At 43.7% G+C, this 14,263-nt stretch overlaps 1 protein-coding gene across 1 annotated transcript in view; it reads right to left on the minus strand.

The window, feature by feature from the left end:
- Nucleotides 1-5,351: 5,351 nt before the first annotated feature.
- The window catches only part of PYGM (glycogen phosphorylase, muscle associated), a 128,345-nt gene continuing 119,433 nt past the window's right edge, over nucleotides 5,352-14,263 (minus strand). The window contains exon 20 of the mRNA XM_040409797.1: nucleotides 5,352-5,781. Within this exon, the coding sequence (XP_040265731.1) occupies nucleotides 5,638-5,781 (144 nt within the window). The 3' untranslated portion in view covers nucleotides 5,352-5,637. The remainder of the gene's footprint in view (nucleotides 5,782-14,263) is intronic.

A 14,263-nucleotide genomic window follows, 5' to 3' on the forward strand; every position in this document is an offset into this window, starting at 1 on the left:
TGGCTCCGCGAACCGTTGTCCGTGAAAAAAATAGGACAGGTCATATTTTTTTTGACAGACTGGAAACACGGATCACGGACGCGGATGACAAACGGTGCATTTTTCGAGTTTTCAACTGACCCATTGAAAGTCAATGGGTCCGCAGAAAATCACAGAAAACGGAACAACGGACACGGAACCCAACAACGGTCGTGTGCATGAGGCCTAATACTAAAATGAGCGCGCTGATTCCAAATATGAACTCGGAAGTTGCATGACACATCTAGATTGTAATCCCTTAAGGACCCTGGGATTTTCCATTTTTGCGTTTCTGTTTTTCACTCCCTGCCTTCCCATAGTCTTAACTTTTTTATTTTTCCATTCACATAGCCTTATGAAGGCTTATTTTTTGCGGGACAAGTTGTACTTTCTAATGGCACCATTTATGGTTGCATACCATGTAGTAGGAAGCAGGAAAAAAAATCCAAATGGGGTAGAATTGGCAAAAAACGCAATTCTGATAAAAGGTTTTTATTTAGATTTTTTTTACACTCTACACTATGTGGTAAAATTGACCTGTTAACATCATTCTCCAGGTCAGTACGGTTACAACGATACCACAAAAAACTGTAAACCTTTGAGGATTTCTTTTTTTTTTTTTTAGAACCATATTCTGACCCTATAACTTTTTTGTAGTTATTTGTACATGACTGTGTCAGAGCTCATTTTTTGCAGGACGATCTGTTCTTTTCAGTGATACCAATTTGAAGTGTGTGCGACGTTTTGATCACTTTTTATAAAAAAACATTATTGAGTAGTTGAAGTGACAAAAATGGCAAATTGGCTTTTTTTCTTTTTTTTCCCGTTACGCCATTTGCTTTATGCCGTTTATATTGTTATATTTTAATAGCATGGGCATTTTCGCACGCGGTGATGCCATGATGTTTATTTTTTTATTGTTTAAGTATTTTTATTTTAAGAAAAGGGGGGTGATTTGAACTCATTAGATTGCCTATTGCAGTGATGGCTAACCTTGGCACTCCAGCTGTGGTAAAACTACAACTCCCAAGATGCCCCCCTTGCTTGGTTGCTCTCAGAACTCTATAGAAATAAATGGAGCATGCTGGGAGTCGTAGTTTCACCACAGCTGGAGTGCCAAGGTTAGCCATCACTGGTATTGTGTTCATTGATGTCTATATAGGCACCATTGAACACTTTATTTGCACTATACCAATACAATGCTGCCACCTAGTGGCCTGTATTGGTATAGTCATTGAATAGGCACCGAAGCCTGCTTGAGGCTTCAGCCTATTAGAACAATGTAACAGGTTCCCCAATCTCAGCCGGGGAACACGGTTACAGGAGCGGAAGAGCGCGACTTCCGCTTCCGGACTTCGCAGATGCCATGGTCACATTTGACCACGGCATCTGAAAGGGAAAATGTATGCGATCAGCCTTACATGTACAACGGAAGTCCTTAACCCTTTTTCTATCAGTGCTTTTTTTTTCCAATTCCACCCCATTTGGAATTTTTTCCCCGCTTCCCACTACATTTTATGCCATAATTAATGGTCACATTAGAAAGTAAAACTTGTCCCGCAAAAAATAAGCCCTCATACAGCTATGTGACAGGAAATATAAAAAAGTTATGGCTCACAGAAAATAGAGAAGAAAAATGAAAACGCAAAAACGAAAAAAACTCCGGTAGCCAAAAGGCTTAAGGGTTAAGTACATGTAAAGCCTATTCAGTTATAATATTAATACATTATATTGGAGATATTTCAATGGTTATGTCCAGACCTGTTCGGATGCACTCAGGCTGATGTCAGCAGTAAGTATTTAAGGCAAGCTGGACAGATTTTGATAAAGTGATCTGTTATAGTGCTATCAGTTTTGAAACTTAAGATGAATAAACGCAAATGTGTTAACGATCCAGACAATTTCTGCTACATATGTGGCAAATACACTATTTATGATCAGCGCAAGAATCTGACAAAGCGTCTTGCAGCTTGGGATGCATTTGTGCTAGTAGTGCAGAACTTCCTTGGGAACAGACGAGCTGCAAACTATGCTGAATAAGTAGACAACATGCTTACAGCCTATGAACAACTTGGCTGTGACGAACATGGAGTGGTTCCATAAAGATATTTCTACAATGGAGAACAGAAATCAAGGGCGTTGGAATCCCAACATGATGGGGGACTACTGCTGGTTTTTGCAACGGGAAAATATGACCGTTCACAAACGTAAAAGCAGATGCCTGAAGCACTTTCAACAGTACTGGGCCCTGCTCAAGTAAGACTTTTAAACTGAAAAACGAGACTTTTTGAAATTTTGTTATTCCATTACATTTTCATACACGGTTTACTACGCAAACTTTGATGTAGATCAGGTAATTGTTGGAGTAAAACTCGTCCTATTCAAAATTATTCAATGCTTTCCAAGTGCTTAATTCTTTTAGGCATACCTATGCATAGCAAAATTTTGTGACGTGTTACAACAATTCTGACTTTGGATTTGTAATCCACACACTCGATTTAGTATAGGACAAATGGTTTTTGCCCAGTAGCAGACGAAAAGTTTTTGTTGTTGTTCCGTGGTGGTAATCGGTCAGTCCTAGTAGTGATACTGGGGACACTAAGGCCTCTTTCGCACGGGCGTCATGTTTTTGGCCCGGATAAGATGCAGGTGCGTTGCAGGAAAATGCGCGATTTTTCCGCGCGAGTGCAAAACATTGTGATGCGTTTTTCACGCGCGTGAGAAAAATCGCCATATTTGATACCCAAACCCGAACTTCTTCACAGAAGTTCGGGTTTGGGATCGGGGTTGTGTAGATTGTATTATTTTCCCTTATAACATGATTATAAGGGAAAATAATAGCATTCTTAATACAGAATGCATAGTACAATAGGGCTGGAGGGGTTAAATTTTTTTTTATAATAATTTAACTCACCTTAATCCATTTGTTCGCGCAGCCCGGCTTCTCTTCTGTCCATGGTGATGGATCATGTGACGGACCACGTGATGAGCGCAGTGACGTCACCACAGGTCCATTTCCTGTGCACAGCAAAGATGAAGTCAGGAGAGAAGCCGGGCTGCGCGAACAAGTGGATTAAGGAGAGTTAAATTTTATTTTTATTTTTTTAACCCCTCCAGCCCTATTGTACTATGCATTCTGTATTAAGAATGCTATTATTTTCCCTTATAACCATGTTATAAGGGAAAATAATAATGATCGGGTCCCCATCCCGATCGTCTTCTAGCAACCGTGCGTGAAAATCGCACTGCATCCGCACTTGCTTGCGGATGCTTGCGATTTTCACGCAGCCCCATTCACTTCTAAGGGGCCTGCGTTGCGTGAAAAACGCACAAAATAGAGCATGCTGCGATTTTCACACAACGCACAAGTGATGCGTGAAAATCACCGCTCATGTGCACAGCCCCATAGAAATGACTGGGTCCGGAATCAGTGCGGGTGCAATGCGTTCAACTCATGCATTGCACCCGCGCGGAAATCTCGCCCGTGTGAAAGGGGCCTAAGAGATATGTGCAGGACATCCTGCAGCCACATGTATTGCCTCTCATGGCAGGGCTTCCAACTGCCTTTTTTTAGCAGGATAATGGGCGCCCATGCGCAGCAAAGGTTTTCCAGGAATATCTCAGCCAAAATTGCAACACTTCCTTGGCCTGACCAGTCGCCAGAGTTATCACCAATCGAGCATGTATGGGACCAGCAGGGACTCAGCTTCAGCAACCTACAAGGATCTGTAGGCCCAGCTGCAACATCTGTGGGCAGATATGCTGCAAGATACCATATGGAACCTGTCTGCCTGCATGTCCAACTGTATCTCATCTTCTATCCAGGCTAACCTCTTTTCTATCTATCCTTCCACATACATTTATACATAAAAGAACACAAACCATGTGTTATCCTATCTTTGCTAGTGTATCTTAACCAAATGTAATGCACTTATTTTGCGTTGTGAATTCTATTTTCGTTTTCTTTTCCCTGCAGATTTTTTTAATTTACTTATAAATGTATCTTTCTGTTCTATGACGTGACTTATGCATGAATTGGTACATACCACCCAGGAGGCAATTACCACAGTTTGAAGGGGCATCAAGTAGGGGGAGGAAACACCATGACTTCTCCCTCCTTCGCTGTGTGGGAAGTGACTGTATTAATAGCTCATGGGAAAGGTCAGAGCTGGAATCTGTTTCTCTGATCTGTAACTTTGTGTCATTCTGAGGCCCCAAGGCTTTTGGTTGGAGATGGGTTAAATAAACTGAGCATGAATCCAGACAGAGAGAGGAGCTTGGCAGAATACAGGTCAAGTGCAGTAAACTGGTAAAGAAACACATGAGAAATACTTCAGCCTTTAAGATGTGAAATGGTATCAATGTATATGTAGAGAATAAAATAATGGAAGCTCTGGTGTTTGCGGGTCAGAGAAAGGCAGTTAATTGATGTTCTTCAGATTCAATGAAATAGCAAAAAAAAAAGAGCAGGAATCGGATATACACTTTGGTCCCAAAGGAAAGGGGAGGGCCGGCCTGTGCAATAGTGATAAGGAGAGAAGGCGAGGAGGATGACGGAAGTGGACAGGAAGGAGCAGGACAAGGCAGACACAGTGCTGGATTCTACTACAACTTTATTAATAAGACAGAAAACATTTCCAACTGCTATCCAAAAAGTTATATCATCAGCATACCCTTACTGTTCACACTGATGTCATACAACAGAGGACGCAAACGCTCGTGAAGGTGAATCGGTAAGGTCTATAAGGCTTCCTGTATCATGCCAATATAATATTAAAGGAGGTTGTCCAAGTTCAATTTTTTATGCAAATTGCAGGCAGGCAGCTATGTAATAAAGAAACCGTAAACTGACCTATGATCCTGCGTCACTGCTCCATCCTCTCCGGCAGGCTGCAGTCGTAATGCTAGGTTTTGGCTGCAGTGGTGATGGAATCATGATGTCATGGCTGCAGCCTGCCGGAGAGGACAGAGCGTCAGCTCAATATCAGAGGGGGCTCTAGAAGGACAGTTTAAGGGCTCGTTCACACAAACGTTTTTTGTGTTCCGTATACGGGCCATTTTTTGCGTTCCGTATACGGAACCACTTATTTCAATGGTTCCACAAAAAAAACGGAATGTACTCCGTATGCATTCCGTTTCCGTATTTACGTTCCGTTGAAAGATAGAACATGTCCTATTATTGCCTGCAAATCATGTTCTGTGGCTCCATTCAAGTCAATGTGTCCGCAAAAAAAACAGTGCACATACAGAATGTACTCCGTATGTCTTCCGTATCGTTCCGTTTTTGCGGAACATCTATTGAAAATTTTATGCCCAGCCCAATTTTTTCTATGTAATTACTGTATACTGTATATGCCATACTGAAAAACGGAACTCAAACGGAAACAAAATACGGAACAACGGATCCGTGAGAAATGGACCACAAACACTGAAAAAGCCATACGGTCGTGTGCAGGAGACCTAACAGCGAGGCTGTGAGCTGGCAATAATTCAATGAAGGGATTGGTTAGGAATAATTTTTGTGGGGTGATGGAAATGTTTTACGTTTCTAATTATTTGCACTTTCTACATTGCATGATAGGCAGCGATTCATTTCAGTAAGGAGGAGAAAGTGTACTGTTAGACATCAGGTGGAGGAATTTTTAAGCTGCTAGGCTCTACACCCCATATTTCCCGGGCATACTGAGAAATTGTCCGGTCACTGGAAAACTTTCCTGATCCAGCAATGTTGTGAATCACTTTGCGAGTCCATTCTCTGGGGTTCTGCATAAGACAGAAAAAAGACGTAAGCAAAATTTGAAAAATAAGGTGATGTGTCAGAGGTAAGGATGAGCGAATTTCTTATTTTGAAATTCGTTTTCGATTCGGGTTGTGGTATAATGTGAATTGCATTATGGATTCTGTTACCACAGACCATAGCGCAATTCCATGAAGGAATGCCTTTAGAGTTATCCCATTATTCATTCCGTCATAATAGAAGTCTATGGCCTGCATAACGGATCCGTCTCATTTCCGTTATGCAGGAGAGGACTCCAGCATAATGTAAACCGGACAGATCCGTTATGCAGCCCATAGACTTCTATTATGACGGAATAAATAACGGAATGCCTCTAAAGGCATTCCGTTAGGCATTCCTTCATGGAATTGCGATATGGTCCGTGGTAATGGAATCCATAACGCAATTCAAATTATACCACAATCCGAACCGAAAACGAATTTCAAAATATGAAATTCGCTCATCTCTAGTAAGAGGTTTAAGCAAATGATGGAAAAACTCTTAATAAAATAATACCATAAGTTATGTAAAAAAAAAAGTCAACCAAACTTCTTTTATATTTTAATTATGGACAATAACAGTCTGTGCTACATGCAAGAAGAAACTGCAAAAATGAGTGACATCGAGATCCAGTACAGAAGCCTTTATCGTAGTGCTCCTATTTAGTGCAATAAGGAATATACAGCAAGGTTCTCGTACTAGATAGTGTTGGGCGCGAATATTCGAATCGCGAATATCGGCACTTCGAGAATTTGCAAATATTTAGAATATAGTTATATATATTCGTAATTTCGACTATTCTAGATTTTTTTTCAACAGTAACCTCCCTTCTTGCTTGTGGGCCAATGAGAAGGCTGCAATGTCTTTGTCTGAGCTTAGCAACATCCCTAGCAACCAATAGGAAAGTTGCCTACCTCTCCCTATATAAGAACCTCCCCAGCAGCCATTTTCTGTAGTTTTATGGAGTTCTGAGAGAGACAGCAGTGTCATTGCTGTGCTCTGTGCTTTCCACACTACATTATATACGGTAGATAGTTAGATGCTTATATATATAATACAGGTAGTTAGTGGGAGATAGTCAGTGTAGGTTATATCCTGATATAGTGTAGCTGGTGCAGTGCAGGGTGTTAGGTAGTGTGATAGGCTTTGCTGTCCATACATACATGCTACAGACATAGCGCTGTGATGTCACAACAATACATAGTGCACTAATCAGTAATACATAGTCAGACCTGCTAAAATGTGAAGTTTCACGTATTGCGCCAAAATATGCGCATCATTAACCACCTCCGGACCGCTGTACGCACAGACGCGTCCTGGAGGTGGTTGTTTCATTCCAACTGGACGCGCCGGCGCGTCCTCTCGCGAGACGCGAGATTTCGGTCACAGCCGGCCCGCACATGCGCATCGCGGGCCGGCAAAAGTTAAAGGACTATTGCATCAGCAACCTGCCAGCCAATGATCGTCGCTGGCAGGTTGCTGATTTTTAAAAAATCGAATCACAAGCCAGATAACAGATCATATTAGTAAATATGATCTGTTATATGGCTTCTCTGCTCCTCTGCTGGTCCTTTTCGTCGGTTGGATCCAGCAGAGGAGCAGACATCACTGTGAGTAGCACCAAACACTACCCTTAGCCCCTGATCACCATCCATCACCCCCATCATCCAAATTAACCCCTTGATCGCCCCCTGTCAATCACTTAGTGAAAGACAAAAAGTGATCAGTGTAAACTGCCACTTTTTTTTTTCACTAGTATTGGCTGTTAGGTTTTAGGATTAGTTTAGGCCCCTTGGTTAGGTAGTTTAGGGATCAGTTAGCGCCTAGCCCACCGCACCGCAGTCACTTATTCGCTGTTTAGCGTATCGCTAATCAGCATTTGTACTTTTATAGTATCTGTAAGTGATCAAAACTGATCACGGTCAGATCTATAATAGTATTAGTGTCACCTTAGTTCGCCCTCCACCCAAAACGCAGTGTTTGCCCGATCAGGCCTGATCGGTCGCCCACACGTGCGTTCACCCACGCCCGCCCCACCGCAGTGACAAAAAATATTTTTTTTTTGATCACTGCACATTAACTTTACACGCTCTACGGCGATAAAAAAATCAGTTTTGATATTTTTTATCAACCGCAGCGGCCTCCGGTACTTCGCTAGCCTCCCCTTTGTAAGACAGGCTTGCTTTTTTTCTTGGGTAGTCTCAGGGAATACCCCTAAATTTAGTAGTCCAAAATGTCAAACAGGGGGTATTCTTCTGAAGAGGCCTACAGGATTCTGACCCAGTCGGATGAGGAATGGGAACCCTCATCTGACGAATCTAGCGGGTCAGAATATGAACCTGTAGAAAGCAGTGGCTCTCTGACCCAAAGTTCGGACGAGGAGGTTGAGGTCCCTGGCAGCACCAGGCGTACCCGGCCCCGTGTCGCTAGACCACAGGTTACGCAGGATCCGCTTTAAGAGCAGCAGAGTGGGGCTGTCGCTGCCGGATCACGTGGTGAGGCATACACCAGCAGCGCAGCCCATCCTGGACCTAGTACCAGCACTGCCGTACAACATGGTGAAGTAGCGAGCACCAGAAGGGCAGTTGAAGCTGGTACGGTGGCACGTGCAGTAGTTACCCCGTCGCAGCCACCGCACAGACAGGCCCGTAGAGCCCCTAGAATCCCTGAGGTGCTGGCAAACCCTGATTGGCAGTCACCAACTTCAGCCGCACCATTAGTTCCCCCTTTCACCGCCCAGTCTGGAGTTCGGGTTGAGATGGCTCAGATCAGTACGGCCCTGGGATTTTTTGAGCTGTTCTTGACTGCGGAGCTCTTGGACTTAGTCGTGGCAGAGACAAACCGGTATGCCACACAATTTATAACTGCAAACCCGGGAAGCTATTATGCCCAGCCTTTCCGGTGGAAACCAGTCCAAGTTTCCGAACTTAAAATTTTTCTGGGCCTTCTCCTCAACATGGGTCTAACCAAAAAGCATGAATTGCGGTCATATTGGTCCACGAACCCGATTCATCACATGCCCATGTTCTCTGCTGCTATGTCCAGGGCACGTTTTGAGACCATCCTGCGTTTCCTGCACTTTAGCGACAACACCACCTCCCGTCCCAGAGGCCACCCAGCTTTTGACCGGCTCCACAAAATTCGGCCCCTCATAGACCATTTCAACCAGAAATTTGCAGATTTGTATACCCCTGAGCAAAACATCTGCGTAGACGAGTCCCTAATACATTTTACCGGGCGCCTTGGCTTCAAACAATACATCCCAAGCAAGCGTGCCCGGTATGGGGTCAAATTGTATAAGCTCTGTGAAAGGGCCACAGGCTATACCCACAAATTTCGGATCTATGAGGGAAAAGATCAGACCCTGGAGCCGGTCGGTTGCCCTGACTACCTGGGGAGCAGTGGGAAGACAGTCTGGGACTTGGTGTCACCCTTATTCGGCAAGGGGTACCATCTTTATGTGGACAATTTTTACACAAGTGTGGCCCTCTTTAGGCATTTGTTTATAGAACGGATTTGCGCCTGTGGCACCGCGCGAACTAGTCGCGTGGGCTTCCCCCAACGGCTTGTAACCACCCGTCTTGCAAGGGGGGAGAGGGCTGCCTTGTGTAACGAAGAACTGCTCGCGGTGAAATGGAGAGACAAGCGTGACGTTTACATGCTCTCCTCAATTCACGCAGACACGACAATCCAAATTGAAAGGGCAACACGTGTCATTGAAAAGCCCCTCTCAGTCCACGACTATAATGCGCTCATGGGAGGGGTGGACTTCAATGACCAGATGTTGGCTCCCTATTTAGTTTCCCGCAGAACCAGACGCTGGTATAAGAAGGTGTCTGTATATTTAATTCAATTGGCACTGTATAATAGTTTTGTTCTCTACAGTAAGGCTGGGAGAACACGATCCTTCCTCAAATTCCAGGAAGAGATCATCGAGAACCTCCTTTATCCAGGAGGTTCCGTGGCCCCATCCACCAGTGTAGTTAGCCGTCTACACGAGCGACATTTCCCCAGTGTCGTTGCTGGTACCTCAACCCAACCGCCACCCCGAAAAAAATGTTGTGTCTGTAGCAGGAGTGGAATAAGGCGTGACACCCGCTATTTCTGTCCTGACTGTCCTGACCACCCTGCCCTATGCTTAGGAGAGTGTTTCCGGAAGTACCACACACAGGTACACCTAGCATAGGGATCACATCTCACCAGGACAGGCACACAGGGCTATTAGGGCCCTTTCTCTGACAGCTGCTGCAAACCTCTCCTTTCACCTGGGATAAAGTGCATAACGTACTTCGCCACATCTTTGGGCGATTTGCGCTTTGCACATTGTCCCATGGGGAAGGAGAGGTTTGTTCTATAAAGGTAAAAAAAAAAAAAAAAAAAAACAGTAAGCAAAAAGGTTAATGTTCAGTTCAAAAAGTTAAAGTTTAGATGTTCTCTTCCAAAGTTAATAAATTTATTGCGTTGCGGCCTGGTTTTTTCTTTTTTTTTTTTACCTTCCAGGTGGACCTACCGATCGACTAGCTGCAGCACTGATGTGCATTCGGACAGAAGCATTGCGCTGCTGTCAGATTACACGCAAGTCGGTGTATGCGGCGCTGCAAGACGAGATTTCTCCTCTGCAGTAAAAGATACGTTTGCCGAGGCATATGAGCTGAGGAGGTGGCGGTGTTCATATACTTTGGCAAACACTTTGTATATATAAAAAAAAAAATCCCGGCAAGGATTTATTCATCCACATCGATTGATGTAAATGGAGAAATCTGGTTTGCCAGGGCATACGAGCTAAGTGGGTATGGATGTTGGGCGGAGCTCCTATGTCCTGGCAGACGCCTTTCCCCTCCTTTTTCTTTTTTTGGCAGAGATTTTTTCATCCACATTGATCGATGCGAATGAAGAAATCTGTGCCGTTCATTTTTTTCTTTCAGCCCAGAGGCTGAACGGAAAAAAAAAATCTCATTACCCGTATGCTCAATATAAGGAGAATAGCAGAAACTCCTAATGCTGGGCATACATGTAATGATTGCGGAGACCCTCAAATGCCAGGGCAGTACAAACACCCCACAAATAACACCATTTTGGAAAGAAGACACCCCAAGGTATTCGCTGAGGGGCATATTGAGTCGATGAAAGATTGAAATTTTTGTCCCAAGTTAGCGGAAAGGGAGACTTTGTGAGAAAAAAATCAAAAAAATTAATTTCCGCTAACTTGTGCCAAAAATTTTTTTTTTCTATGAACTCGCCATGCCCCTCATTGAATACCTTGGGGTGTCTTCTTTCCAAAATGGGGTCACATGTGGGGTATTTATACTGCCCTGGCATTTTAGGGGCCCAAATGTGTCCAAATGTCTAAAAATGCCCTCCTAAAAGGAATTTGGGCCCCTTTGCCCACCTAGGCTGCAAAAAAGTGTCACACATGTGGTATCTCCGTATTCAGGAGAAGTTGGGGAATGTGTTTTGGGGTGTCATTTTGCATATACCCATGCTGGGTGAGATAAATATCTTGGTCAAATGCCAACTTTGTATAAAAAAATGGGAAAAGTTGTCTTTTGCCAAGATATTTCTCTCACCCAGCATGGGTATATGTAAAATGACACCCCAAAACACATTCCCTAACTTCTCCTGAATACGGCAATACCATATGTGTGACACTTTTTTGCAGCCTAGGTGGGCAAAGGGGCCCACATTCCAAAGAGCACCTTTCGGATTTCACAGGTCATTTACCTACTTACCACACATTTGGGCCCCTGGAAAATGCCAGGGCAGTATAACTACCCCACAAGTGACCCCATTTTGGAAAGAAGACACCCCAAGGTATTCGCTGATGGGCATAGCGAGTTCCTAGAATTTTTTTTTTTTTGTCACAAGTTAGTGGAAAATGATGATGATTTTTTTTTTTTTTTTTCTTACAAAGTCTCATATTCCACTAACTTGTGACAAAAAATAAAAACTTCCATGAACTCACTATGCCCATCAGCGAATACCTTGGGGTGTCTTCTTTCCAAAATGGGGTCACTTGTGGGGTAGTTATACTGCCCTGGCATTCTAGGGGCCCAAATGTGTGGTAAGGAGTTTGAAATCAAATTATGTAAAAAATGGCCTGTGAAATCCGAAAGGTGCTCTTTGGAATGTGGGCCCCTTTGCCCACCTAGGCTTCAAAAAAGTGTCACACATGTGGTATCTCCGTATTCAGGAGAAGTTGGGGAATGTGTTTTGGGGTGTCATTTTACATATACCCATGCTGGGTGAGATCAATATCTTGGTCAAATGCCAACTTTGTATAAAAAAAATGGGAAAAGTTGTCTTTTTCCAAGATATATCTCTCACCCAGCATGGGTATATGTAAAATGACACCCCAAAACACATTCCCCAACTTCTCCTGAATACGGAGATACCACATGTGTGGCACTTTTTTGCAGCCTAGGTGGGCAAAGGGGCCCACATTCCAAAGAGCACCTTTCGGATTTCACCAGTCATTTTTTACAGAATTTGATTTCAAACTCCTTACCACACATTTGGGCCCCTAGAATGCCAGGGCAGTATAACTGCCCCACAAGTGACACCATTTTGGAAAGAAGACACCCCAAGGTATTCGCTGATGGGCATAGTGAGTTCATGGAAGTTATTTTTTGTCACAAGTTAGTGGAATATGAGACTTTGTAAGAAAAAAATAAATAAAAAAAATCATCATTTTCCACTAACTTGTGACAAAAAATAAAAAATTCTAGGAACTTGCCATGCCCCTCACGGAATACCTTGGGGTGTCTTCTTTCCAAAATGGGGTCACTTGTGGGGTAGTTATACTGCCCTGGCATTCTAGGGGCCCAAATGTGTGGTAAGGAGTTTGAAATCAAATTCTGTAGAAAATGACTGGTGAAATCCGAAAGGTGCTCTTTGGAATGTGGGCCCCTTTGCCCACCTAGGCTGCAAAAAAGTGTCACACATGTGGTATCGCCGTACTCAGGAGAAGTTGGGGAATGTGTTTTGGGGTGTCATTTTACATATTCCCATGCTGGGTGAGAGATATATCTTGGCAAAAGACAACTTTTCCCATTTTTTTATACAAAGTTGGCATTTGACCAAGATATTTATCTCACCCAGCTGGAGGGGTTTTTAAAAAAAATAAACAAATTAACTCACCTTCTCCTCTTGATCGCGTAGTTCCCAGTCTTTCTGATGAGCTGTCGGCTAAAGGACCTTTGGTGACGTCAGATCACATGCTCCAATCACATGGTCCATCACCGTGGTGATGTACCATGTGATTGGAGCATGTGATCTGACGTCACCAAAGGTCCTTTAGCCGACAACTCATCATTAAAGAAGTAAAGAAGAGACCGGGAACTACGCGGAGGAGGTGAGTTAATTTTTATTTATTTTTTTAACCCTCAATTGATCACCTACTATGCATTCTGTATTCAGAATGCTATTATTTTCCCTTATAACCATGGTATAAGGGAAAATAATACAATCTACAGAACACCGATCCCAAGCCCGAACTTCTGTAAAGAAGTTCGGGTCTGGGTACCACCGTCGGTTTTTTATCACGCGCGTGCAAAAAACATTGCACCCGCGCGATAAAAACTGAACATCGGAACGCAATCGCAGTCAAAACTGACTGCAATTGCATTCCTACTCGCGCGGGTTTGCCGCAACACACCGGGACGCATCCGGACCTAATCCGGACACGCCCGTGTGAACCCAGCCTTAGACGTCTATGGTTCTGAAAACTGCCATAAGACAGCTGTCAAAATAATGTCCTTAGGCCTCTTTCACACGAGCGTTAGGGATTCTCTCAGGGTCTGTGTGAAAAAAACTGATGGTTTTCCACACAACTTCAGTCAGTTTTGTCTGCGATTGTGTTCAGTGTTTCAGTTATTTCTGCCCTAGTGCAATCAGTTTTGGATGCGTTTTTCACATGTGAGAAAAACTGAAGAATTACAAACATCTCCAAGCAACCATCAGTAAAAAACGCATTGTATCAGGATGCAATCTGTTTTTTCATGCAAGCTACCATTCACTTCTATGGAACCAGAGCTGTGTGAAAAGCGCAGAATATAGAACATGCTGCAATTTTCCCTGAACGCAGAAATGATGCGTGAAAAACGATGCCCATGTACACGGACCCATTAAAATGAACAGGTCCAGATTCAGTGCGGGTGCTATGCGTTCACTTCATGCATCGCATCTGAATGGAAAGCTCGCTCGGGTGAAAGAGGCCTAAGGCTCCCTGCATATGGCGCTGCAACATGTACACACCCTCTGTGGTGGCAATCATAGTCCCTAATGTTCTTTCAGCTCCATACGCACTCCGCTAGTCATCATGGTACGCCACCGTGATGCACTGTATAGTCCCACAAAACACCGTCATAATACAGCACGTCACGGAGCATGCCATGCTTATTTCTTGCACATTCTCACAGAATGCTAGTATGTATGCTTGTGTAAAATCCGAGGTACAAGTACGGACCAACG

The sequence above is a fragment of the Bufo bufo genome, chromosome 10 (genome assembly GCF_905171765.1).
Source record: "Bufo bufo chromosome 10, aBufBuf1.1, whole genome shotgun sequence".
Classification (NCBI taxonomy): Eukaryota; Metazoa; Chordata; class Amphibia; order Anura; family Bufonidae; genus Bufo; species Bufo bufo.